The following is a 27,180-nucleotide window of genomic DNA, read 5'->3' on the forward strand; positions in this document are numbered from 1 at the left end:
CTCACCTCTGGCTTGCAGAGTTTCTGCTGAAAAATCAGCTGTTAACCTTTTGGGGATTCCCTTGTATGTTATTTGTTGCTTTTCCCTTGCTGCTTTTAATATTTTTTCTTTATGTTTAATTTTTAATAGTTTGATTAATATGCGTCTTGGCATGTTTCTCCTTGGATTTATCCTGTATGGGGCTCTCTTTGCTTCCTGTACTTGATTGACTATTTCCTTTCCCATGTTAGGGAAGTTTTCAACTATAATCTCTTCAAATATGTTCTCAGACCCTTTCTTTTTCTCTTCTTCTGGGACCCCTATAATTTGAGTGTTGGTGCATTTAATGTTGTCCCAGAGGTCTCTGGGACTGTCCTCAATTCTTTTCATTCTTTTTTCTTTATTCTGCTCTGCAGTAGTTATTTCCACTATTTTATCTTCCAGGTCATTTATCCGTTCTTCTGCCTTAGTTATTCTGCTATTGATTCCTTCTAGAGAATTTTTAATTTCATTTATTGTGTTGTTCATCATTGTTTGTTCGCTCTTAGTTCTTCTAGGTCCTTGTGAAACGTTTCTTGTATTTTCTCCATTCTATTTCCAAGATTTTGGATCATCTTTACTACCATTACTCTGAATTCTTTTTCAGGTCGACTGCCTATTTCCTCTTCATTTATTTGGTCTAGTGGTTTTTTTTACCTTGTTCCTTCATCTGCTGCGTATTTCTCTGTCTTCTCATTTTGTTTAACTTACTGTGTTTGGGGTCTCCTTTTCACAGGCTGCAGGTTCTTAGTTCCCATTGATTTTGGTGTCTGACCCTAGTGGCTAAGGTTGGTTCAGTGGCTTGTGTAGGCTTCCTGGTGGAGGGGACTGGTGCCTGTTTTCTGGTGGGTGGGGCTGGATCTTGTCTTTCTGGTGGGCAGGGCCGCATGCAGTGGTGTCTTTTGGGGTGTCTGTGAACTTAGTATGATGTTAGGCAGCCTCTCTGCTAATGGGTGGGTTGTGTTCCTGTCTTGTTGTTTGGCATGGGGCGTCTAGCACTGGAGCTTGCTGGCTGTTGGGTGGAGCTTGTTCTTAGCATTGAGACACAGATCTCTGGGAGAGCTCTTGCCAATTGATATTACATGGGGCCGGGAGGTCTGTGGTGATCCAGTGTGCTGAACTCGGCTCTCCCGCCTCAGAGCCTCAGGCCTGACACCAGGCTGGAGCACCAAGACCCTGTCTGTCGCTCGGCTCAGAAGAAAAGGGAGAAAAAAAGAAAGAAAGAAAATATATTAAAAACAAAAAATTTTTTAATTATTAAAATAATAATAATAAAAAAGAAGAGAGCAACCAAACCAATAAACAAATCCACCAATGATAACAAGCACTAAAAACTAAACTAAGATAAACATAAAAATCAGAAACAAATCAGTCAGACAGCAAACCCCAAATCTACAGTTGCTCCCAAAGTCCACTGCCTCAATTTTGGGGTGATTCGTTCGTTGCCTATTCAGGCATTCCACAGATGTAGGGTACCTCAAGTTGATTGTGGGGATTTAATCCGATGCCCTTGAGGCTACACGGAGAGATTTCCCTTTCTCTTCTTTGTTCCCACAGCTCCTGGGTTTCAGCTTTGGTTTTGGCCCCACCTTTGCATGTAGGTCGCCCTCAGGCACCTGTTCCCCGCCCAGGCAGGAGGGGGTTAAAGCCACGGCTGATTAGGGCTCTCTTGTTCACTCAGACCGGGGGGTGGGGGGGTGGGGGGGGTACGGTAGTCATAATTGGAATGCGGGGCGAGCCTGCGGCGGCAGAGGCCAGTGTGATGTTGCAACAGCCTGAGGTGCCCCGTGTGTTCTCCCAGGGAAGTTGTCCCTGGATCACAGGACCCTGACAGTGCAGGGCTGCATAGGTTCCCAGTGGGGTGGGGTGGGGAGGGGGTGTGTGTGGATAGCGATCTGTGCTTGCACACAGGCTTCTTGGTGGCTGCAGCAGCAGCATTAGTGTTTTATGCCTGTCTTTGGGGTCTGAGCTGGTATTCGTGGCTTGTGCCCGTCTCTGGAGCTCACTTAGGTGGTGCTCTGCCTTCTGTGGGCACAGGGGGAAGGAATCCCCTCTCCTCGCACACCCCAAAACAATGGTCTCTTGCCTCTTAGGCAGGTCCAGACTTTCTCCCGGACTCCCTCCCGGCTAGCTGTGGCGCACTAGCCCCCTCAGGCTGCGTTCACGCAGCCAACCCCAGTCCTCTCCCTGGGATCTGACCTCTGAAGCCCGAGCCTCAGCTCCCAGCCCCCACCTGTCCCAGCTGGCGGGTGAGCAGACAAGCCTCTCAGGCTGGTGAGTGCTGGTCAGTACTGATCCTCTGTGCAGGAATCTCTCCGCACCCCTGTTGCTGCGCTCTCCTCTGTGGCTCCGAAGCTCCCCCCTCCACCGCCCTCAGTCTCCGCCAGTGAAGGGGCTTCCTAGTGTGTGGAAACTTTTCCTCCTTCACAGCTCCCTCCCCGAGGTGCAGGTCCTGCCCCTACTTTTTGTCTCTGTTTTTTCTTTTTTCTTTTGCCAGGTACAATTTTTTGCCAGAAAATCCCCACCCAGGTACATGGGGATTTTCTTGCCTTTTGGGAAGTCTGAGGTCTTCTGCCAGCGTTCAGTAGGTGTTCTGTAGGGGTTGTTCCACATGTAGATGTATTTTTGATGTATTTGGGGGAAGGAAGGTGATCTCCATGTCTTACTCCTCCACCATCTTGAAGGTCCCCCCAGTGGCATCATTTCTAAGGTCCCTTCCAGCCCTGAATTTCAGGTTCCCAGGGTGAGCAAGTCTCCTCCAGAAAGGGCCTGAGGTTGGTACCCAAGAATCCTAAAGGAACCTCGAGAGACAGGCTCCCCTGTGCCCCTCACCCTAGTGGGGCTGCACAGTGCTAGGTGGGTGCCACCAGCAGAGGAGGGAAGATGATGCAGCCCCTCAGAGTGAAGACTGAAGAAGCCTGAAGGAGGAGCAGGGCTGTGTCTGAGCCTGACTTTCTTCCCTTGGGCTGATAAACCTGGTTGGGTTGGGTTGGCAGCTCTCCACCACCCCAGGTAAATTCCAGGAAACACTAAGCCATTGTTTCTCATCCAGAACTGGAGGCTGTACTGGGGACAGGTCCTCATGTCATGGGAGGGCAGGTAAGGGCAAGGGGTGAACTGCCTGTGGAAACACAGGGCTTGTCACACTGCCAAAGCATCCTCCTGGCCATTCTAATGCAGCACCCAAGGCCAGGGTCTGGGGTTGTGCCCAGACAGAGGGAGGAGAACCGAGGGGAGTCTGGAGAAGAGCAGCACGTTTTGGGGGAGAACACAGAGATGTCTGGCCTGTGAATGGGAAGAGAGAGCATCTCTGTGCGTGGGGTGAGGCATATCTACTGATGGTGGTGTGAGTCCTACATAGACTTGCTAGAGATTAGCCAGTAAGCATGGTCTCTCCCTCAGGCAAGAGGGATTGAAATGAAGTCACCAGTTTGTTTGGGACAAATAAAAGGGGCTTTCTCTGGGCAGGGGATTGACTACATTAGTCAAATCTGTACCCATCAGGTATCATTCCAATAAAATCTGAGGGACTATCAACACAGTTGTTATACTGGAAATTTCCTTTTGGGCATGGTGTTTATTATGATAAGATTCAACATATCTTGCTAAATCCTTCCCGAGCATGTTACCAAATTGAGCCAGGATTTGGAGTAAGAAAGACTGGATTCTAGTTCTGCTTTATTAGCTATTGACTTTAGGCAAGTCACTTGGTCTTTGAGCCTCAGATTTCCTATCAATAAAATGGGGTTGTAACGTATCTCAATATGTTGTGAAGTTGAAATGAGATCTTGTTTGGGAAAGCATTTCATAAATTGTCAGTAGCTCGAAGTTTATTATAAATCAAAAGCTTTTGGTAGCATTATCTAAGAACATGCTACCCTCTAGGCCCTCTGCAACCTAGTCTCAATCAATTTAATGACTATATCTCTCAAAACCTCCCTTGACCCACCCCTTTCCCAGGTGAGTTTCCTTGCACTGAGACATGTACCACCATCTTCCCCTGCCCAGCTCAGCTCTCTACTGCAGGGCTCACTTGCTTAGATGATCCTGATTCATTCTCATGAATTCTCGTGCCTTGGAAACTTCAGAGATCCCTGCCCTCCTCCAGTCTTTGAGGATACATAAGTCCACTCTGGTCCCACTTCCTCATCTGTAAAGTGAGGGGGTTGGGCTAGATGATTTAGATCCCCTACCAACCCTCACATTCTGCGATCCAGCCGTATTCCACTGTTCTAACCAGGAAGCTAGAATTTGGGATGAGAGCAATGCATATTGTCTAGCCAATGACAAGTAACTGAGTAAAAGAAGTGAATGTAAGAGTGTGAATTAGTAATCTACTCTCTGTGATAGATGAGGCTATGTTTGAGGCAGTATTTCTTTTTTTTTTTTAATTTCTTTTTTTTGTCTGCATCGGGTCTTAGTTGCACACGGGGTCTTCATTGAGATGTGCAGGATCTTTCATTGAGGCATAGGCTTCTCTCTAGTTGTGGTGTGTGGGTGTTCTCTCTCTAGTTGTGGCGTGAGGGCTCCAGAGCACGTGGGCTCTATAGTTTGTGGCACGTGGGCTCTATAGTTTGTGGCACATGGGCTCTCTCATTGAGGCACGTGAGCTCAGTAGTTGTGGCGTTCAGGCTTAGTTGTCCTGTGGCATGTGGGATCTTAGTTCCCTGACCAGGGATTGAACCCATGTCCCCTGCATTAGAAGGCGGATTCTTTACCACTGGACCACTAGAGAAGTCCCTGAGGCAATATTTCAATGAATGAGAACATATAAGTGAAATGTGATACCTCTGATTGGTCCTCCTAGTTGACTGTTACCAGAGAGTCATAATTTGCTAAGTGCTTGCTATGTGCCAGGCATGCTTAGAAATTGCATTGCAGTTACAGTGTGTTGGGTATTCTGAGTATCTACTTTGTGTTAGATACTTGACCTTCCCTCTAATCTCCACAGAGCCCTACAGAACAGACTTACGGATGGGAAAATTGAGGTTTAGAGAGATTAAGTAAATCACCCATGGTCATCTGGCTACTAAGTGGCAGAAGCAGGTTCAAGTGCAGCATGTCTGACTACACAGCCTGTGATGGGATGGCTTGTCCAAGTCCGCTGGCTGGTATCACCACCCAGCTTACTCTTAGATTGTCAATTTCTTGTTCCTAGTGTCCCAGGACTGGCGGTTACCCCAACAGTGTTCTTGATTCAGCTCTGGGCTTGACCTTAAAGTAGGAATTGATCATTTCTCTCTGGTTGGGGCAGCCAACCTAAAAATTCCAGGGGAAAAACCCACCTGGATTTAGCACCCTCCCTCCTCTGGCATGTTGGAGACACCCGGTCTTGGCTCCCTCCTCATTCCTCTTCTCTGTGCACCTGCCGCCTTGTCTCAGAGCTAACCAAGAGTGCGAGAGAAACTAGAAATGCATACATTGTTGGCCAGGCCTTTGGCTTCAGCTGGAAGAGGCAGGTTTCCTCTGTGGGAGTAAGTAGAAAACAATTGCAAGTTCGCATTTCAAATCCCAGAGCCTGTAGGAGTTGGTGAAGCAGGCTGGCTTGCCTCATATTCTCATGCTGTGTCAGGGTTTGCCAAAGAAGGATCCCCACACCTCTCAGTAAGGGAAGCTCGGGGAAACAGGGACGTGGTGGAGCCAGCTTGGGCCCCAGGAGGTCCAGCAGGAGCTGTGGACGCCTGTGGCTGGAGGGAGTCTTCAGACTCAGCCCTAGTTCTCATCAGCATCCACATCTCTGCAGACCCTCCTGTCGACTGTGCTTCCCGCTCCCCCTCTCCTTGGAAGACACTGTTCCAGCCGGTGCCTGAGCCTGTCACGGGGAAAGGCAGGCCTCCCATAGAAGGGTCTTTCTCATTCTGTCTCCTCGCATCAGCCAGGCATTAGTCCAGCCACAGGGCTAGTGTCTTCCCAGGAGAAACAGGCCATGGGGAGCTGGCAACTCCCCTAAACTGTGTGGAGAGAAGCTGGGTCCGTGTTCAGTAGCCGGGCCTGGGTGAGCTCCGCTCACGGTTCACTGGCAGCCGTGCTCAGCACCCAAGGGCCCTCCCGGCACAGGGTCCTCTGGGCCGGTCCCCTCAGAGCATCGCCACAGGGCCAGCTCCCGGCGGAAAGCCGAGGGGCAGCATGTGCTTCCAGTGGCTCAGAAAGACGGGATGGGACATGCCTGTCTGGAGCTGGAGAAGCTGCTCAGGGTCCCTCCAGGGAGGGTGTGATCAGCAGAATCATGGACTCCCTTCCTGGGCCTTCTTTTCCAGAGCTTTCCTAGGCTTCACTAAAGACCAGGAGGGGAATGGCCGGACAGACTCAGGGCACAGAGTGGGGACCCTTCCCTTTACTCCCTCCCCTCCACTCTCACCCCTCGGACACTACGTCCCTAATAGCGCACCCACCACCCCTGCCCACCTGCCACCCCTCCCATGTGCTCCCCCTGCCCAAGACTCCGGTTTCAAAATAAATTACTAAATGTTGGCTAAATTGGAGGAAGGAGAGGAAGAATGAAGTGGTAGAAAGAAAAGGAATATATTCCACTTACTTTATGAGCAAATGACTCTCCCCAGCACCCTGCCCCATTAATTTTGCTGTTAATATTTGCCGCTCTGCTAAGGGAATCACCTTAAGTACTTAGTCCACTCCTGACACTTAATAAGTGCTCACTAAACAGGAGCCATTATTGGTTCCTTTTTCTCCTCTTTTTCCTGGGGTTTCCCCTCAGCTCTTTCAGCCCCAGCCCCTCTCTGGACAGACCTCACAGAATCAGAAGCTCGACCTGGGAGAGGCCAGAGGCTGCGAAGCTGGAATGACTGCATTCATGCCCATTCCTAGCGCCGGCCCAGGCTTCAGTCTTCCTGGCTTGTGCCTGTGTCTCACAAGTGCGCCCCGAGGACCAGACGCGCCTGTCAGCCTGTGAAGCCCTGTGTGGCGGGCCTGGAACAGAAGTCTCTTCTTTCTCCTCTCCTGGTGTCCCAAAGCATCTTGTCTCTGCTGTGGGCTTGGCTCCCCCTGCTGGAACCTTTCCTACCTGCCCAGGTGTCCTATGGAGAGCTGGCAACAGTCCTAGAGACACAGGTGAGCTGGGGCAGGAAGGTCCAGAGAGGCCCTTCAGGTCAGAGAGACAACCAGAGCTGGGAAGTGGCTTTCTCAAGGTCACACAGTGGCTAGGGTGCAGCCTCAGTGAGCACTGGAGCCTCTGACTCTCTGAGCTACTTAACCGTCAGGTGCTGCCTGCCAGTTTTCCTGAGCTGGCCCCCTTGTTGGCCAAGGCCGCTTCTATCCTCTGAGCTTCTGACAGAAATCTTAAAACAACAATGACACCAACAACATTAACAGTAGCAGCCACCATGGATGGAGCACTTATTCTGTGCCAGAGACTGGGCCGGGCTGCTTTTTATACACATTGCTGACCCTCATAGCGGCCCTGCAGGTAGGAGAGTATTAATAGTAGCTCCATTTTACAGATGAGTAAACTAAGACTTTCAGAGGTTGTCACTTGCCTCAGGCCACACAGTTTCGCAGTGGAGAATGCACATCTGACTGCACAGCGGTCTGTTCCCTGCTGAGGGGCACCCTGTCGATGGAAGCCGCAAGCGCCGTTCCTGCTCCCCGAGTGGATTTCCTGGGCTCCCACGGACCGAGGTGGGGCTGCTCCTGCCTGCGGCCTCACAGCGCTCATGTCACGGGCACATCGGCGTGGCTTAGCAGGATGGAGGGGGAGGCAAGGTATTTGAGAAGGGGATGGCTGAATAAACACACCTGTGACCCCAAACTTACTTCTGCAGGGATGACACTGCTAATGAGCTGAGTGAACTTCAGGATGTTGCTAAGACTGTGATAGGAATGTGCATGTTGCTAATTTAATCATAATCAGGGTTTCTGGCTCTGATTTCTTTTTGCATGTGACTTTTACTGCAGAAAGCTTCTCTCAGCTGGTCTCCTTAAATCTCAAATTAAGCAAGAATCCCAACAGTAAGAGAGCAGCTCCAGGAGAGGAGGCCTCACTCGTTCACACTGTGTGTTCCTTTGGCTGTGTTTTTTTGGTTTGATCCCCTTTTAAGAAAATTTAAAAATAACTTTCTGGGCTTCCCGGGTGGCGCAGTGGTTGAGAATCTGCCTGCCAATGCAGGGGACACAGGTTCGAGCCCTGGTCTGGGAAGATCCCACATGCCGCGGAGCAACTGGGCCCGTGAGCCACAATTACTGAGCCTGCGCGTCTGGAGCCTGTGCTCCGCAACAAGAGAGGCCGCGGTAGTGAGAGGCCTGCGCACCACGATGAAGAGTGGTCCCCACTTGCCGCAACTAGAGAAAGCCCTCGCGCACAGAAACGAAGACCCAACACAGCCATAAATAAATATATAAATAAATTTAAAAAAAAACAAAAAACTTTCTGCCAAAGATGTGGGCACTCAGGGTAGAGCTGCTGAGTGGGCACCCTCCTGCTGCCCGTGGTCTGCTCCTCTGATGACATGACCAGGCTGAAGCGGGTAGGTCACCTGCCTGTAGAAGCCCAGCCTTCCTTTTTTTTTAAAATAAATTTATTTATTTATTTATTTATTTATTTATGGCTGTGTTGGGTCTTTGTTGCTGCGCACGGGCTTTCTCTAGTTGCGGCGAGCGGGGGCTACTCTTCATTGTGGCGCACGGGCCTCTCATTGCAGTGGCTTCTCTTGTTGCAGAGCACGGGCTCTAGGCACATGGGCTTCAGTAGTTGTGGCATGCAGGCTGCTCGACCCCGTGTCCCCTGCATTGGCAGGTGGATTCTTAACCACTGCGCCACCAGGGAAGTCTGCCCGACCTTCCTTTAATGTGTCTTTCAAGAGGAAAGGCCCAGGACGCCATGGGGAGGGAAGGACTGCCTGTGGGCTCAGGGAAGAACTCAGTTGGGGCGGGGGGAGGGAAGGAGTGGGCTGGCTTTACCTGATATCCCTTAAGAACCCGGAAACCTGGGCCCAAGTCTCTCAAGGATGCCAGCAGGAAACCCAGAGAGTGTACCCAGGGCCAGGTATGATTGTGCTCACTTCACACCCAGGCAGCCGGAGAAGCAAAGAGAGGAAAGGATTCACAAGTTACATGCCAGGTTTAGAGCCAGGACTGGTACCCATGTGTCTGGAACCAAATGCCTACAGGCCCCAGAGAGGTAGACTGTTTATTGTTGTGACCTGTTCGCCCACTCCTTTCCCTACATCCTCTCTCTAATGTTCACATGTTTGCTCCACAACAAAAGTAAGTGATACCATAGTTTGGAAGTGATTTTTTATGCTTTTTTAGCCCAACTTTCAATTTACTCATATATTCCACAAGTATTTGTTGAGAACTTACTGTGTGCTCATCCATATTCTAGGCATTAGGGATACAGTAGTGAGCGAACTACAGAGGCCCCATGACCTAGTGGTGGGGCTTATGTTCCAGTGGGGGAGACAGATGTTAATCACATAACCACATGACTGCATGGTGGCCAACTATGATGTGTGTGATAGACACACCTTCCATGATTTTGTCCGAATTACTGTCCTTAGTTCTGTCCAATTCACAATGACTTTCCAGTCTCTGGTTGCTCCCCAGAGACCTCTGTCTAGGAGACCTAGATCTGGAGTCATCTCTGTTCCTCAGGGTGAGGAGCATTGTTTTTCTGGATTCATTTCTTCCTTTATTATCCATAAAATATTCAACTATCTACCATGTGCAAGGTCTTCCAGAGTCTGTGGTGCATATTCAGTCTTGACCAAGAACTCAGTTGCCTTAAAGGTGTTCTCTTCATCAGTGTCTGTCTTCAAATCTCCCTGGTCCACATATGTTCAACCATTCCCCTTGGAAAAAAAGATGGAATCAAATTAGGTATTGATTCACCCTCTCTCCCACCTGCCCCTCAAAGCCGCACACCACTACTCCTATAAAACCACTATTCCCTTTCCACTTGTGTGCTCTTACGGAGGACAGAAGAACAGATGGTGATGGAGAGAGCAGGAGATAGGGTAGAGCAATGGTTCTCAAAGTGGGCCCTGGGGACCCTGGGACTCTTTCATAGGCCCAGGAGGTCTAAATAATTTTTGTAATAAGATGTCATTTGCTTTTTATAATAAGATGTCATTGCTTTTTTCACTCTCCTTTTCTCTCAAACGGAGTTTTTCAGCAGGTACGAACACTGTGATGCCACAACCAACTGGATGCAGAAGCACATATGAAAACCTAGCTGTCTTCTATTAAGCCAGACATTAAAGAAATTTGCAAAAAACAAACAACTCTTCTTACTAAACTGTTTTTTTGGTTTTGTTTCAGAAAATGTATTTTTCTTTTAAAAGTGTTATTTATGTTAACCTAATGGGCTTATTATTGATGTTTTAAATGAACTACTATTTCTTAGTTTTAATACAGTAAAACTTTAATTTAATACAGTAAAATATTGATAGCAGCAATTCACACACAAAAGCTCTTTGGGATCTTCAATAATTTTAGGAGTATGAAGGGACCCTGAGACCAAAAAGTTTGAGAACTGCTGAGCTAGTGGCTAAGGGGTCAGCTAGGTGTTAGGAGAAGGCCAGTTACTCAAGAATCAGACATGAGCCAGTAGAAAAGCTTAAATCCACATCATTTCTGATTTGGACATCTGCAGTCTGTCCCAAGGTGTGAGTTGCATAGGATGAGAGATTCCTTTGGAACTACAGAAATACCTTCTGTCCCCTGGAGGAGAAGGACTGGATTGGGCATCCCCTCGCCACCATGTTTTAGAAGTATGCGCCAGGGACCACTCCTGAAGCTCTCCAGGGGTCAGGACCCGTGCTGCTAGGTCCTGTTCTCAAGGTGAACACAGTCTGTGGAGCATGGTTCAAATCTCAGCCCAGATTCCTTAAGACAGGAACACAGGAGTCCCCCATCCATCTGCTCTCTGAGCTTGCTCCCACTCCAGGGATCATAAACAGGGCTTCTTCCGCTCAAGGAGGAGGGAGCTAGGTCTCAGGAGGCAAGGGTCCCATGAGCCCTGGGTGGTAATCCCAGGCCACATGTGCCTAGAGATGGGTGTGGAGTTGGGGGTGTGCCCAGCCCCTCCAAGCACTCAGCTCTCGGCTTGACTGTGTCCTCCCTTTGCTCCACACTCAGATTGGAACCTGCAGCTCTGAACAAGTAAAAACCTGTGAGCTTCCATCCCTGGTTTTCCCGGGACTCCACTCAGAGCCTCTGCAGCTGACAGCCAGGGGTTTCAAAGGTCACCCCAGCTGGGCGGATTGGAACCACACATCCCTCTGACCGGGTGAAGTTGGCTGCCCGGGGCAAGGCAAGTTGCAACATCTGTGAGCAGTCAGACGAACGCCCCTTAACTGTTCAGTCTGGCCCTGGGCTCTGCTACATCTCTGGCTCTCCTTCACTGTCTTCCTTCTCGGAGAGATCTTGGACAGGTGTCTCTGCAGTACGGTGGTAAAGCGTGGCCGTCCACGCGTCCCGACTCATGGGAGAGCTGCCCGGGGAAGAGGTCACGGTAAGGCGTGTCTGTTCTCTGGTGTGTGACCCTGCCGCACTGCCTGCTCCCGTGGATCACAGCAAGTCAGCAGGCACAGCCCACAGCCAAGGAGCAGCTCGTTCCAGGATTAGGAGAGATAAGGGAATTTGTCCGGATTTGAATGCTCTGAAGAGAGAGGATTAAGGTGGGGAGAGGGAGCTGTCTTTGCCTGGGGCATTTACACCTCGGTGGTTTGCTGTGTTTGCTGTGTTTGCTGTGTGCCTGTGGCTCCGGGGGTTCACAGCTGACGGCCAGGCTTCCAGTGCAGAGCCCGCTGGGAGCCCTTCCCTGTAGGGAAGGTATGGTATCTCCAGGATGCCTTGCTGCCGGATCAGGTGCTTAAGGACCACGATCATTTAAAATGTATGCACTTTGGGTAGGGAAGGGGGCAGCTGGTTTCTCTAAACTTGTTCTGCTGTGTAACTTGATTCTTGATTTTAAACTTTTCTCTGAGTCTTTTTGCCTCAGTCTTTTTGCCCTCTCTCTTGGCCACAGTTGAAAGTGTTCCTTTCTGGGTTCAAGAGACAATTGAAAGTGCTTTTGATCTAATTAAAGTCAAATTAATTTAGTGCTGCTTTGAAGGATTAATAAATTCTGCTACTTGTGAAAACCTTATTTGGAGGTGAGTTTTGGCCCAAGCATTGTGTGTATATGGCGGGGTGTGGCTTCCAGCCCTCAGACCACTGCTCTTCTGATCCCCTCCTCCTTTTTTTTTTCTCTTCTTACTTCTGTCTCTTCTTGATCTGCATTTAACTGGTGCTGAACGAAACCCCCTGGGTAGGTGTATTTGACTCCAGCCACTGAGTACTGCTCAGCCGATAGAGAAATTATTGCAGAAGCCACCTCTGGTGCTCTCGACTGGAGTGTGGTCAACAGGCTGGATGAGGGGTTAGAAGGGAACAAGGATGGTTTGGTTTGATTTATTATTATTATTATTATTATTATTATTATTAGTAGAGCATTCCAGATATGCCAGTAACCATTAATTGGCAGTGTGGACGGAGTCTGTTTATGCGGCTGATGGCAGTGGGCGGGGTGATGGGCCGAGCAGAGCTGTTTGGTGTGCCTGGCCAGCCTGGGATTGGGCTCTGGTTCTGCCTGTGTGGTGGTTAATAACTGCCCTACGCACCCTCCCCCACCCCTCGCAGGGCACTTGCTGTATTGACTTGCCTGTTCTGTTTCTGACCTGAAGCCAGACCTTCCCACCCGCCCAGGGATGGATGACTTCTGTCTTCTGTGTGTATGGGGCCAAGCATGTTCCTTTTGATGATAGCATCCAGGGCCTTCAGGAGACCTCAGAAGGTCAAGATCAAGAGGATTTATAGAGAGGATTCTGAGCCCGATGTCACCACTCTTGGTTTCTAGCTCCCCCGAAAGCAGAGTGGAAGAGTCTTGTGCCTTTGAAAGCCAGAACTGAGAGCAGAAGGGGGTGTTACATTCCCCCGCCCCCCTTCCTTTATGCAACTCCCAAGCCTCTGCCTATCGCATCTCCCATTACTGGGGAAGGCAGGAAATGCCTAGTCTGGGTCCGGGGGGCCCTCCAGGAAGCCCACAGGGTATGGCTACGATCAGAATTCAGTTTGGTTTCCACTTCTTAGCTATGTGACCTTGGACAAGTGTAGTTGGTTTTCTGAGCCCGGGTGTCCTCGTTTGTGAAAGGAGAATAATCAGAACTGCCTTGCAGGACCAGGAGATTGAGTGAGATTAGGGCTGAGCACGATGTCGGGTGCATGCACCCTGCCCATTCCGTGCTAGGACACACAGGACAGTGCTGCGGAGGCTGTCAGGGGGCCCCAGGCCCTCCTACCCACCTTCTCATGGTCTGCCATATGCTTCCCACTGCTGTTATACAATAATCCCACTCAGATACCCTTGCCCTGAGGATAATCAGGCTGGCCTGGGCTTGCTGTCCTTGGTGAAAAGGGTCTGTCCTGCAGGGTTGGGGAACTTGCTTTCCCTTTGGGAGCTGGATGATGACCATGTTGACAGCTACCAATTATTGAGTGCCTTTTATGCTGTACTAAGTGTTTTATATATACTGTCATTCAAATCCTCCTCTCAACTTTGTGAGATTGATATTATCATTCTCATTTTATAGAAAAGGAAACTGAGGCCAGGAGAATTGAAGTACCTTGACCAGTTAATAGCTGGAAAGTAGCAGTGCCCTTGACTTGCGGCTGGGGACGACCCTTGTGATACCTGCCCTCCCTCCACCCCACCCCTGGCTCTGGCAGCACAGAGTGTATTTGTCACCTCACTTCAGTGGCAGTGGAGGAGGGCAGAGGGAACAGTGTCTCCTCTGGGGTATGGTCCTGGGAGGCTCTGCAGGATATAAGAACCCCATGTTATCACACTCACCACACACGCACATGTAATTGTTCACTGCTGTATCCCTAGCACCTAGCTTGCAACATGGTGGATGTTCAATAAATATATTTTAATTGAGTGAATGACTCTATCCTGATTCTTGCCATTAAAATTATATCCTGATTACCTTGAAATGGTTCTGCAAACACATACACAAACACAATGATATAAATATGGCAAAATGTTAACTGTTGAATCTAGGTGATAGGTATTTGAGGTGCTCATTTTATCATTCTTTCTACTTTTCTGTTTGAAACTTTCCATAATGAAACTTATTTTTAGTTTAAAATTTCTATATCATTAAATTCCTATTATTATTTTCCTTGTAAATATACACTCATATAACTGCCTGATATTCTACTGTATTTAACCAATTCTCACTGTTGGATATTTAACTGTTTGGTTTTTTTTTCCTATTTCTATTTAACTGGATTATTTTTCTATTTATTTTCCTATAAGTAATGTGATTAGCATTCTCATATATAAATTTGGGGCTGCATCTCTGATTCTTTCCCAATAATACACTACTAAATGTAGGATTTACTGGGGAAAGAGATGGACATTTTTTTCAGAATCTTTTTGACAAATTGCTTTCCAGAAAGATTGCTTCAGTTTATACTCCTCGGAAGGGTATGAGTACCCACAGTCTCACCGGTATTGTATGTTATCTTTCTTTTTAAATGTCAGTTTGGTTAGTTTTTTTAAAATAATAACGTGTCCTTAATTTGCACTCTTGGGTTCTGATTGAGGCTAGGCAGCTTCCATTTGTGTTGCGGTCATTTGTCTATCTTCTGTGAACCGTCCAAGTGATAGCTCTACCCATTATCTGTCAGGCTGTTTTCTTATATATAAAATATCCTAGTCCTTCATTCTTGTTGCAAACATTTTATCCCAGATCATCAAATGCCTTTTAATGTTGTCGTTGGTATGCTGTGTCATACAGAAGATCTCAGCGTTATGTGTATGTGGTAGCAGCTGTCAGCTTTCTCGCTTATTACCCCAACCTCAGACCCCCTTCCCACCAGCCAACTCTGACTGCTAATAGGAAGCAAGAGGGTCCAGTGGGGGACTTCCCTGGTGGCGTAGTGATTAAGAATCCACCTGCCAATGCAGGGGACACGGGATCGAGCCCTGGTCTGGGAAGATCCCACATGCCGAGGAGCAACTAAGCCCGTGTGCCACAACTACTGAGCCCACGTGCCACGACTACTGAAGCCCATGTGCCTAGAGCCCGTGCTCTGCAACAAGAGCTGCAGTGAGAAGCCCACGCACTGCAACGAAGAGTAACCCCCGCTTGCTGCAACTAGAGAAAGCCCGCGCACAGCAACAAAGACCCAGCGCAGCCAAAAAGAAATAAATTAATTAAAAAAAAAAAAGAGGGTCCAGTGGTTAAGAATAGGAGCTTTGGTGCCAGACACCTGGGATCAAATGCCAGTTCTGCCCCCTACTAAATACTCTGACCCTGGGCAAATGACTTAATCTCAGTGAGCCTCTGTTTCTAATCCATAAAAGGGGGATGATGAGATCATCTGTCTCACAGTGTTGTTGTAAGGAGCAATTGAGCTATTATTTATAAAGTGTTTAGAATAGTTCCTGGTATATAGTAAGTGCTACGTAAATTTGGTTTTTATTGTTACTTAACTACAGTGAACCTGTGAGTCATATCATTTGGAAAGGATTTTGTTTGCAAAGCTAATACCTCATCAGTGAAAGAGAAAGCTGGCTTTGTCAAGCAGGGGATGTGCCCTGTTAAAAACAAACCTAGGTCTTTGTTACTTTAACTTGTAACCTCCATTTTAGTTTTGTTAGATGTTATTAAATTTAAACAAACTAATTACATGCCCAGATATCACTGTTCACTTCTGTTAGCTTACCCCACTTGGCATGGGACATAGGCTTGTGACTGACGATCCCAAGAAAATGAACAGAAAAATAAAAACTGGAAATACTCTTCCTCTTCAGTTTAGCAGACGTTTGTTGCAGGCCTGTGATAGGCCAGGTACCGTGGATTCCACGCTGAGTAAGATGTGGTCCCCAACCTGGAACCATCCCAGCCTGGTGAGGCTCCTACCTGGACTTGAAATCTGGAGCAGGGATACTTGGGACATATTCCAGGGGGTGGCAACGGGTGTCCAGTGACCTTGGCTAGGTTCTGACAACCTGGCTTCTCTCGATTGCTGCCTGTTTTCCCAGCCTGGTTCTCCAGCCTTTCCTGTGGACTTTGATAGCTTCCCTACTCCCCGTCTTTCCAACAGATCCCTTCTCCATTTATGAGAGCCAGAGTCCATTTCTGTAATTTGCAAGCAAGAACTGATTCATACCTGTTACTAATTCCACTTCTAGAATTAATCCTAAGGAAATCCCTTTGTTCCAATCAACCTGACAGCCCCCATAGACATCTTGTCTAGTCCCAACGGGGCCCTGGACCAGGAGTCAGGAGCCTGTGGTTTTCTTGCCAGTGATGCCATCATTTTGCTTTGTCTCTTTGAGTGAGTGACTTACCTTCTCTGGGCCTCAGTTATAAATGGAGGAGTTAGCCTGGATAACCTTAAAATGCTCCCTTCTCTGACGTTCTATGACTTTTGAGGCTTTTTCACAATCCGGTCCCCTGAAGTGGCTAGGGTCCTCCCTAGCCTTGCTTCCTTCCCTGCTTTCAACCCCACACTCTCACCTCACCTCACCCAGGATCCTTGCCATATTAACCCTAAACTCTTTTCTTTCTTGGACTATGGATCCCATTTTTCTTTAGCCCAAGAGCCCTCACAGTTCAGGCAAAAGCAGCTTTTACTTTCACCTTGAGTGCCTAATGCAGATATAGATTCTGAAGGTTGAGTGACTATTAAGTATGACTTCAGATATCCATTGTAAAAACGCCGAGAAACATCTGGTTTCTCTGTTCCTGCTCTAGCTGCCCCCTTCCTGGAAGTTCTCCATGGGGTTTTGGGGAGACCAGGACGTGGCCCTGGGAGCTGGCGTCTGGGACGGACTGGGCTTCACCCCTGCAGCTTTGCGTGTAGGGGACACAGGGACTCTCATTCCCAGGGAGGAGCTCCAGGTGGCCCCTGACCTAGTGGGGCTCCCTGTAAAGCCCACGACACTGCGGCCCCAACCAGCACCCTGGGCACACTGGCCGCCTGCAGGGAGGACGGGCTGTACTTTGTCTCGTCTGACCTGATCTTCCTTCCTGTTTGCAGACCATGGGGGATGTGAAGCTGGCTGCCTCGACACACGTCTCCAAAACCTCCCTCACCGTGGATCACTCGAGAGTCGGCTCCGTGCCCCTGACCGAGGCCCCTGCTTTCATTTTGCCCCCTCGGAACCTCTGCATCAAGGAAGGGGCCACCGCCAAGTTTGAAGGGAGGGTAAGGAGTGAGGCTGGGTGGGCGGCTTGCAGGGGATGTGGGTCGGGGTGGTTGCTTCTGCTCCGGCCTTCTCCTCGGCAGGTTGACCTGCCAGAAAGCCTGCTTTCCTTTTGGACTCACAAGTAAAGCGGATATACGCCCATCGGCCCTATTTCTTTTGTTTATGGTTGACTTTGGGCCGTGCTGGAGAATTTGGGGGTGGGGAGGGGCACTGATGTTTTGCTATGAATGCAAGTCGTGTTCTGGGTTCATGCACCTGATTCTAGGAGAAGAAGAGGGCGGCTGGTGGCAGGAAGTCTCAAATCTGACAATTGAGAACTAACTCTCACTTTTCTCTCACTTTCTACCTGGAAGGAGTGTTTGGTTAACTAACCCTCTCGTGTATCCACGTGGTACATCCAGAGCAGTGGGGTGGGAGATAAGACCCCTTATCTCAGTTCTGTCACCTTTTGCTAATGGGTACTGGTCTCTTGCCTTTACTGGGCCTCCATTTCTTCCTCTGCAAACAGGCAATGATAATTCCTTGTCCACCTTGTACTAGAAAGGAGAAGAGGAAGATGGGAAGAATAGCTGTGAGAATATCGAGGTTATGCCCCATTGGAGAGACTTTTAGTAAGCTGCTGGCTCGGGCCACCAGGAAGTCAGATCATCAGCTTGATGCAGAGATGCACGTGGAAGTCAGGGGTGTGCAAGTAATATTTGTCCTGGATTAAACACGGACGATCTCCCCCAGGAAATGCTGTAGCAGCTAGAAGGCTTTGATCCGAGCAGAAGACAGCTGAGGTGATGAGGAACTCATAGGTTGTGCTATGAGTCTACAAGTTAAGAGCAGGGACCTGAAAGCTTGTGGAATGAAGGAGTCAAGGGCATCACTCTTCCTGGATGACACTGGGCCTTGCCTCTGCTTAAGTGGCACGTTTGGCTGCATGGTCATCTGGAGAGTATTCAGGGGCTGTGTGCTCTGCACAGGCCTGTATAGTTAACTGTTTGCTGGTGGATCTGACGTTCCTCGTCATATGTTTTACTTGAAGAAGGGGAATGTTGGTGAGGGGTCTGTTTCTTCTCTCTGGGCTCTACCAGGATGAGGGCTTTTTTCTGTTGCCCTGACTGTGGTCCCTCCATCCCCACATCCCCACAGCTGGCAGGAAAGAAGCAACAGGAGGAGTCCCTGGGGATTTAGAAATGGGAGTGAAGTACTGATGCACACGGCAACGTGGATGAACACTGAGAACATGCTAAATGAAAGAAGCCAGACACAGAAGGCCACATATTGAATGACTGCACGTATCTGAAATGTCCAGAACAGGCAAAAGTATAGCGACTAACAGTAGATGAGTGGTTGCGGAGGGCTAGCGGGGAGGAGTGGGGAGTGACCGCCGAGTGGTGCAGGGTTTCTTTGGGGGATGATGAATGTTCAGAAATTAGGTAGTGGTGGTGGTTGCACAACTTTGTGAATATGTTATAAAACACTGGATTTACACTTAAAAAATTCAACGTGAACTTCTGGAAAATGGCTTAGCAAAACTGATCCATACCCACCTTCCTGCCCTATTGCTTGTCGGAGATGAACTCCTCCCTCAATTCAGAGAGTAAGAGATGACTTAGCTTCTACAGATGAAGAGGCCTTGCTTCCTTTGCTGACTTTGGAGGTCATGAAGGAGCGGAGCCTTTGGGCCGTTTGCCCTGGAACCTTTGTAGAATGAGCACTGGCCCAGGAGTCCACACACTGGAGTTCTCTGTTGCTCAGTTATCCTCTGGTTGGCAGGTCAGACCTTCTCTGGACCTCAGTTTCCTTATCTGAGAAGAAATAACTAGTTGTTTCTATATTTTCTGGCCTGCAGGGATGTGAAAAGAAAATGAGTTGAAGAAGAAAATGGTAAAAGCAGTTCATAAAGTCAAGAAGTGTAGTAATAACAGTATTTTTTTAAATGAGGTGACGTTCATATACATAAATTTAACTGTCTTAAACAATTCGATGGCATTTCATGCATTCACAATGCTGATTGCAGTATTCTTAAAGTAGGGCATTCTCTATGTGAACATTTTATTTTACTTGTACTGAGGAAATAGGTGACTTTGTGTATTACCTGTGGGCTATAGGTCAAAGGGAATGTGTTCCTCAGAGGTCAGCCTTCGGAGCTCCGTTACCACTCACCAACGTCCTGGAATTAACCCAGAAGAGCACCTTGAGAGCATGCTGGTGTATAGTGGACACAGAAGGAAGACAGTTCCAGAGAGATGTTAGGTGGAATGTCTGACTCCATCTGAGAACTTGCAGAGAGAAACGCAGAGGGAGGGGCTGTCTTAGAAAGCGCTCTGTAAACTAGTGCTGCCAGTGTGTATCCTCACTGAAGCAAAGGAACGCCTTGCATCAGGGAAGGGCCACGTCAAGTGACTCCAGGATGAGGAAGTGATTGTTTGGATACAGAGATGCAGATGAGCAGCGGGTGTTCCTGACCTGGCCCCCTCAGGGAAGGGAAAGGTAGGGTGGTGGTGGCCTGCGTGACACGAGCTTAGAGCAGGAGTTTCTAGTTTTAAAAGACCGAGCGCCAAACGGTCATCCCCTGATCACAGCCAGGGCTTCTCTGCCCCTAGGGCATGTTAACCTGCTCTGCTGTGGCCACTTGACCTGTCCTGCAGCTGACCCCTCTCTCCGGGCCCTGGGACGCATCCTGTTCTAGAGGCTCATTCTGCACCAGCAAGTCCTGGTGTCAGTTTCACAGCGACCTCAGGACCTCAGCTCTCCAGTCACTGGGCTCTTGCAGAATCTCTTACAACGGAGCGACTTTTAAAATAAGCCTTCAAGCTACTTCTTAGGCCCAGGCTGGCACCCATGGCAGCCAGCAGGAACCCTTCTCTTCCTTGCAGCAGCCCTCAGGGCCTCTGTCTGCTTTCCTCTCCCCCCACACCCCTCTAAAAAGTTGCCACTACCAGCTCAAGCCCTAAAGCCTGGGTGTGGAGGGTACTAGGATGTCCCAGCTTCTTCTGCAGAGGGCACGGGATCCTCCCATAACTGTAGAAACACAATGGACCCCACAGATGTGAGGAAGTTATAAAGGTTTGTTTCCTACTGCCTTCTGAAGCTGGTAATCAGAAGTTGGTTCAACCTTGTGTTTTCTGGTTTTATTCCTGAAAGAGGTAAAAACTGTTGCCCGCCCCACCTCACTTCCTCTTTATCCTATTTTTAGGCCAAAGACTTAATGAATCCCTTCCTCCCCACTGTCCTGTTTCTATCGAAAAGACTTGATGACCCTAAGACAGGACCACAGGTGCCCCTTGTGGTTCTTGTCTTTTTCTGAGAAGCTCCAAACTGTGAGATGTTCAGCTCTGTGGGTCTCAGTCTATCACATCCTTTAGGGTTTTTCCACTTTGTGGCAGATACTTTGGACCGACATGTAACCCACGACCAACCCCCTTTGCCCTTCCCTTTTCCATTCTAGAGGTCATTGCCAAGTTTTCCTTTGCAGCTAAGAGTTGCTCAGTGACACATTTGGCTGAAGTCAGCTAGGGTATTCCTAGGAAAGCATTTGCTTTTCTGATTAAAACAAAACAAGTCACTGGTTCTCTCATATTCCACCCCTCCCCTGCTTCCTGCCTTGAATGCAGATTTGATGGCTGGTGCTCAGGCAGCCATATTAAAACCATGAGGGAACAAGCCAGAATACAAAGGATTGGTTGGGGTGGGCATAGGGGGTGGGGGGGTACAGCTGTGGAGGGAGCATAAAGACCAGCTAAGAGACAGAAGTCCTAAGGCTTAGAGAGTTTCCTAGATAGGATCTTTGGCTGTGGTTTTCACACAGGAAATGTTATAGAAAGTGTTCCTAACTGATAAACAACACCTAATGTGATGCATGTGGAGATATCGTCTCTTTAAATGATGGGAATAAACAGGGGAGAAGACATAACACAGAGAAGAACTAAAAAACCCTTTCAGACCTTTACCAAATCTACCAACAGTGAGGGGAGTGCTTGAGTTGAATGTGGCCGTGCAGTTAAAGCATTCTAGAGGAATTTGTTCCTCCCTGGCTGTGGCCATCTGGCTTGAACCAACAGGGTCTAGGGTCTATGAGAGAAAGTCAACCATATGGCGTTAAGTGGTGATTTAATGTCATTACAGAAAACTACTATTTGATCAGGGTCTACTGATTAGGGCTAAGCTACCTACCCTGCCCCACCTTTTTTTTTTTTTTTTTCCTCTGCCAGCTTAAGGAGATTATAGTTACCAGAACTCATACAACTTTGGATCTATATCTCATCAGTACCACCTTTAGACCCAGGCAACCTGAGCCCACATTCTAGAAATCCCTGTTCCTTCATCTGGCTGCACCCTTGCCCAAGAGCAGGGGATCTCTCTGCTCAAGGGATATACCCAGTGGAGCCACACCATCTGCCATGTTCTGAGCACCCAGGACCCTGGAATTCTCTACCAAAGAGCCCTGAGCCCACTTCTAAGGCCTGGGTGGGCCTATTCCTGTGAGAAGACTTACCTAGGCCTGAGTGGGATGGTCAAGGGGCAGCTGTTTGCTTGGGGGGATAAGAAGGTAGATGAAACTCAGATGTGGGGATCTGTTGTCCGCCCACGGGTATAGCAGGACCCTGACAGCATAGGATGCACTGTGCCACTGCCTCGTGAGTATTGCTGGGCCCAGGGTGCTGGGGGCCTCCACGGACAGATAGCGGAGTCCCACGTGTCAAGGGCCGACTGAAATGCCTCCAGCTGCTCTGTTGCCCCCGAGGGCAGCTAAAGTGCTGATGGGCTGCTTCCCCCAACATGGAGTCAAGTGTGAAAGGAGCGAGATGGTAGGAAAAATACTAAAATTACTGGAGATTTCTTCCCTTCTGCCCTGGAATTCATTCTTATCAGAAAAAGCAAACATAGTGATAGGCCCTGGCTGTGCTGTGAATCAAACGAGCTGATACTTTAGTGCCTCTTGAAGTACAGCCCAAATGAGGTTTCAGTCCAGACTGAGGGGCTCGGCGTTCACTGAAGGGGGCTTCACAGTAACGGGCTAGCCTGGCCTCATTAAGACATGTTTAAGGCGTGGAGGGTGGAGGAAGGGAACAGGGAAGGCCTGACCCATGAAAGCGTGAATAACTCAATTTCCACTTTAACTCACATTGGTATCCTTCCCCCACTAACTTCTTCCCAGTTCGCTTCTATCTCAGAAGCGCTCAACCACTTAGAGAAGTTTGAAGGAAGCATCTGGTCTGCTTTCTGCCCTCAGAAGTCTTTTTTTTGGCCATGGCTTGCGGGATCTTAGTCCCCATCCCCCCCAACCAGGGATCGAACCCAGGCCCCGGCAGTGAAAGCGTGAAAGTGCCGAGTCCCAACCACTGGATCATCAGGGAATTCTCTGTCCTCAGAAGTCTTAATGATGTGGTTCTTGAGAAAAACATGTGCCTATAAAACAGTAGGATATGACAGTATAATTAGATGCTTGAAATAGTTCAATTAAATAGTTTGTACTATAGAAATTTAGAGGAGATTAAGATGAGGTTTGCAGTGGCTTGGAAACTGGTTTCTTGCTTCTTGACTTCTGTCCTTCCAGTTGGTCCTTCCGACAATGCAGGTCTGACTATGTCACCTCCCTGCTTCACTCCTCGAACCTTGGCTGAGGTTCCTCAGCGCTGCCCACAAGGCCCTTCCAATCAGCTCCAAGCTCTCCAGCCCTGACCCCTCTTCCTCCCTTCCTCCCTTCCTCCCTATAGCCCACCCCAGCCCTGCTCACCCACACAAACGCAACCGTACTTTGTTCTGGTATCACCTTTTCGGAGAAAGGGTAAACAAGGAAAGCATTTTATCTTCCCTATCGATTAGGAGTGGGGGCAGAGTGTGATAGGCCTATTGGCGCCAGGCATATGGTCTTCGTCATTTTGTCCTCATGGTAAAGTAGCTTTATCCCCATTTTTAAAAGTTAAAAAAAATTTTTAATACAATCTTTTTTTAATAAATTTATTTATTTGTTTATTTATTTTTGGCTGCGTTGGGTCTTTGTTGCTGCGCGCGGGTTTTCTCTGGCTGCGTCCAGCGGGGGCTACTCTTTGTTGCGGTGCGCGGGCTTCTCATTGCGGTGGCTTCTCTTGTTGCGGAACACAGGCTCTAGGCGCGCGGGCTTCAGTAGCTGCAGCACGCGGGCTCAGTAGTTGTGGCTCGCAGGCTCTAAAGCACAGGCTCAGTCGTTGTGGCGCATGGGCTTAGTTGCTCCTCGGCATGTGGGATCTTCCCGGACCAAGGCTTGAACCCGTGTCCCCTGCATTGGCAGGCGGATTCCTAACCACTTCACCACCAGGGAAGTCCCTTTAATACAATTTTTAAAGGTTATACTCCATTTACAGTTATTGCAAAATATTGGCTGTAGTCCCCGTGTTGTTCAATACATCCTTAAACCCATCTTACAGCCAGTAGTTTGTACCTCCCACGCCCCACCCCTACAGTGCCCCTCCCCGCCCTCCCCACTGGTAACCACTAGTTTGTTCCCTGTGTCTGTGAGTCTGCTTCTTTTTTTATATTCACTAGTTTGTTGTATTTTTTAGATTCTACATATAAGTGATATCATGCAGTATTTGTCTTTCTCTGTCTGACTTATTTCACTTAGCATAATGCCCTCATATCCCCATTTTTTATAGAGGAAGAACCCAGGGGCTCGGAGTAATTACAAACCTTGCCAAGGTTATGTCAGAAAGTGAAGGAGGCAGCACTTTAGGGTCCAAATCTTGTATTCCTCGCACCATTGATGTCATCCCTTTTACAGGTCTCATCTGGTTCCTTGAACTCAGTGACTGTTTCTTGTTCATTTCTGTGTCCCAGGAGTAGCACAATGCCTGCCACATGATGGGTGCTCAATAAGTGTTTGGTTCCCTTGAGAACCAGGTTGGTAGGGTCTGACTCGAGACCTCTTGCCAGTCAAGTCCATAGGGATTTGGTCCCATGCTTCTTAGGGTCTTGTCTCCCTTTCCCCCATCCTATTCCCTGCTCCCTTCTTTACCTGAGGCCATGCCTTTATCAAGAATGCCCTTCCTTCTCCCACTGCATCTTATCCAGCATCAAGGTCCTATTTAAACCCTACCTCCTTCAGGCTACTTTCCTTAAGTATGTCTTCTCTTTAAAGCATTTTAGTAGAGGACAGAGGAGCCATGGTAATAGGATGTGGAAGATTCCCAATAATCACATAAAATCATTCATGAGTAATAACCGCAGGAAAGAGTTGACTACTTTGGCCTTTTAAAAACGTATTATTCATTAATCATCTCTGTGCCTATAATTTTATTATAAAGAAAAAAAATGATTTAAATGTTAAACTCTTTTTAAAACAAAAATTCCAGCAAAGTAAAAGTGTTCCTTGCCTTGACCTGTACTTCTGCTCTCCAGAGGTAGTCACCATTAACAATTTGGGTATCTGTCCGGAAATATTCTATGCAAATATAAGCATAAATCTGTATATGCTTTTACATATACAAATGGACCCATGTACATATACTGATCTGCACCTTGCTCTTTTTGCTTAACATCTTTTGGCCTTTTTTTTTTTTTTTTTTTTAACAGTAGCACATAGATCTACCTCATAGGTAGATCTGAGCTAATCCTGAACTTTCTGACCCTCAATTGCTCCCTCCTCTGAATTCCTAGAATACTTCCTTATCTGACTCACTTTCCTTTTATTAATGTGCAACTTTATCAGTTATTGTTTATTGTCTTTTGCTTCCTCAATGCAAACGAGTTGTTTGAGGTCTAGAGTTGTCCCGTAGGATAGCGATTAGCCACATGTGGCTACTTAAATTTAGGTTAAATGAATTAAAATTAAATAAAATTAAAAATTCAGTTCCTCAGCCATGCTAGCCACGTTTTCAGCGCTCAGTATCCACGTGTGGCTGATAGCTACCGTGTTGGGCAGCGCAGATTATTGAACATTTCTATCATCACAGAAAGTGCTATCGGACAGGGCTGATCAAGGCCGCTCTTGCATTTAATTCAGTTCCCACGTACTAGAGATCCACAGCTAGAAGATATATTGACAATGGCTGTTCCATTCACAATAGAAATAGGACATTAAATTCTTGAGAATTTCCTTCAGGCATAAAATCATTCAAAGAAAAATGTAAACCCTTGATGCACGAATCTTTGTTTTCCATTTTTGTTGAAGAGTAGTAATCTTGGTATCCCAGAAAGCTTGAATGTGCTCCCCAAAATTTCAATAGCTGTCTGTTCCAGGTGGCTCAGAAATTCTCATGACAAGGAGGTTGGTTCCTGAAGTATTTAAAGGAAAAGCAGCAGAATGGGAAATGACAGGGCAAGTCATGCTGAAAGTACAGTTGTCAGAAGTTGGTGGCCACTCTGATTCAAAATGCCAGACTGAACAGATTTATTAACTTCTCCTCCCTCCAAATGTGCCATTGAAATGAACATAAAGGGTTAAAAAGAATTAATTCAGAGTTGCACTGAGAACAGGAGAGGGGAATTAGTGGATGAGGGATTTCCATGGGTTTGCATGGATGGATACATCAGTGCTACCCACCATAACATATAAGTGAGAGCCACATATTTGAGATGAAAGGATTTGGAGACTAGGAGTGGGCTGTAGGGCAGAAATCGGGGTGATTAAAGGATGTTTAGTTAATATCTCTATGGAGAAAACTGAAGCTCTTGGTGTGGATATTAATCAGTATCTCCAAAGAAAGTCTTTTTACTTTGCCACCAGGTGAAATGTGTTGAATGTCCAGTTGCTGCCCAGTTGCTCCATGCCCAGACACTCTAAGTGAAGCCCACCGGTAGACGTGCCCCACTCGGACACGAAGCTTGCAGTCAAGCCCCTCATTCAGGGTGATAGGACTACACAAAGGGATGGAAAACCTCCATTTAGAAGCTAGTTCTTCAATCATAGATTGTGAATAGTTAATTCATGGCCACCAGATGTTTGAAGAAAATATTTATACAATATAATATTGCTATCAAGAAAATTGTTCTTTTTTATACATTTTTTAAAAATTTTATTAATTTATTTATTTTTGGCTGCACTGTGTCTTCGTTGCTGTGCGCAGGCTTTCTCTAGTTGCGGTGAGAGGGGGCTACTCTTCATTGAGTTGTGCGGGGTTCTCATCGTGGTGGCTTCTCTTGTTGCGGAGCACGGGCTCTAGGCTTGTGGGCTTCAGTAGTTGTGGCACATGGGCTCAGTGGTTGTGTCTCACAGGCTCTAGAGCGCAGGCTCAGTAGTTGTGGCCCATGGGCTTAGTTGCTCCACGGCATGTGGGATCTTCCTGGACCAGGGATTGAACCCATGTCCCCTGCATTGGCAGGCGGATTCTTAAACACTGCACCACCAGGGAAGTCCCTGTTCTTTTTTTTAAAGTCAATCTATAGACAAAGCTCTAAAGTGTTAGTTAGAGTTACAGAACAGAAGGTAAACTCTGTAAGCTTTGGCAAGCCAAAAGTAAAGGAATGCTGAATGGTAAGGTAGAGGAGGGAAAGAGAGGAAAAGAAAACTACAAGGGCACTACTGTCCTCATCTTACATGGTGGGAAGTGAGGAGATACCATCTAAAACAGATAGATCAAATAACAGAGGCTTGAGTATATGACTTAAAACCATAATGACAGAGGTAAAACATGGTCAGCTCATCAGCCATATTTGGTACACAGACATTTTATGTTTGGTCAGCAGTGTTCTCAAAACATTGGGGCTAAGATTTACAAATGGAAAACTTACACATACAATTCATTTCTGAATGGCTTTTCTCAGAAAATAAGATCTGGCAACACTTGGTCAGTGGGTGCTACCCCTACATCTAAGCATGTCTTTCCCAGGTTGCTATAGTCCCCACCCACCCCAATTCTCAGTCATCTCCCAACACATGGGCAAGCGTCTGTTGCCTGTTTTTTTTTGTTTGTTTTTATACAGCAGGTTCTTATTAGTTATCCATTTTATACATATTAGTGTATATATGTCAATCC

At 47.7% G+C, this 27,180-nt stretch overlaps 1 protein-coding gene across 4 annotated transcripts in view; it reads left to right on the top strand.

Annotated features, from left to right (window-relative positions):
• MYLK (myosin light chain kinase) overlaps positions 1-27,180 on the top strand; it is a 267,670-nt gene that overhangs the window by 69,841 nt on the left and 170,649 nt on the right. For 3 of the 4 annotated variants that reach the window (XM_059920960.1, XM_059920959.1, XM_059920957.1), the window contains one exon: positions 17,068-17,235. In XM_059920960.1, the coding sequence (XP_059776943.1) occupies positions 17,071-17,235 (165 nt within the window). In that variant the 5' untranslated portion in view covers positions 17,068-17,070. Of the gene's footprint in view, positions 1-11,109; positions 11,285-17,067; positions 17,236-27,180 lie in introns of those variants that run through there. The other variant, XM_059920958.1, reaches the window with a different exon arrangement.

Source organism: Balaenoptera ricei, chromosome 4 (genome assembly GCF_028023285.1).
Source record: "Balaenoptera ricei isolate mBalRic1 chromosome 4, mBalRic1.hap2, whole genome shotgun sequence".
Classification (NCBI taxonomy): domain Eukaryota; kingdom Metazoa; phylum Chordata; class Mammalia; order Artiodactyla; family Balaenopteridae; genus Balaenoptera; species Balaenoptera ricei.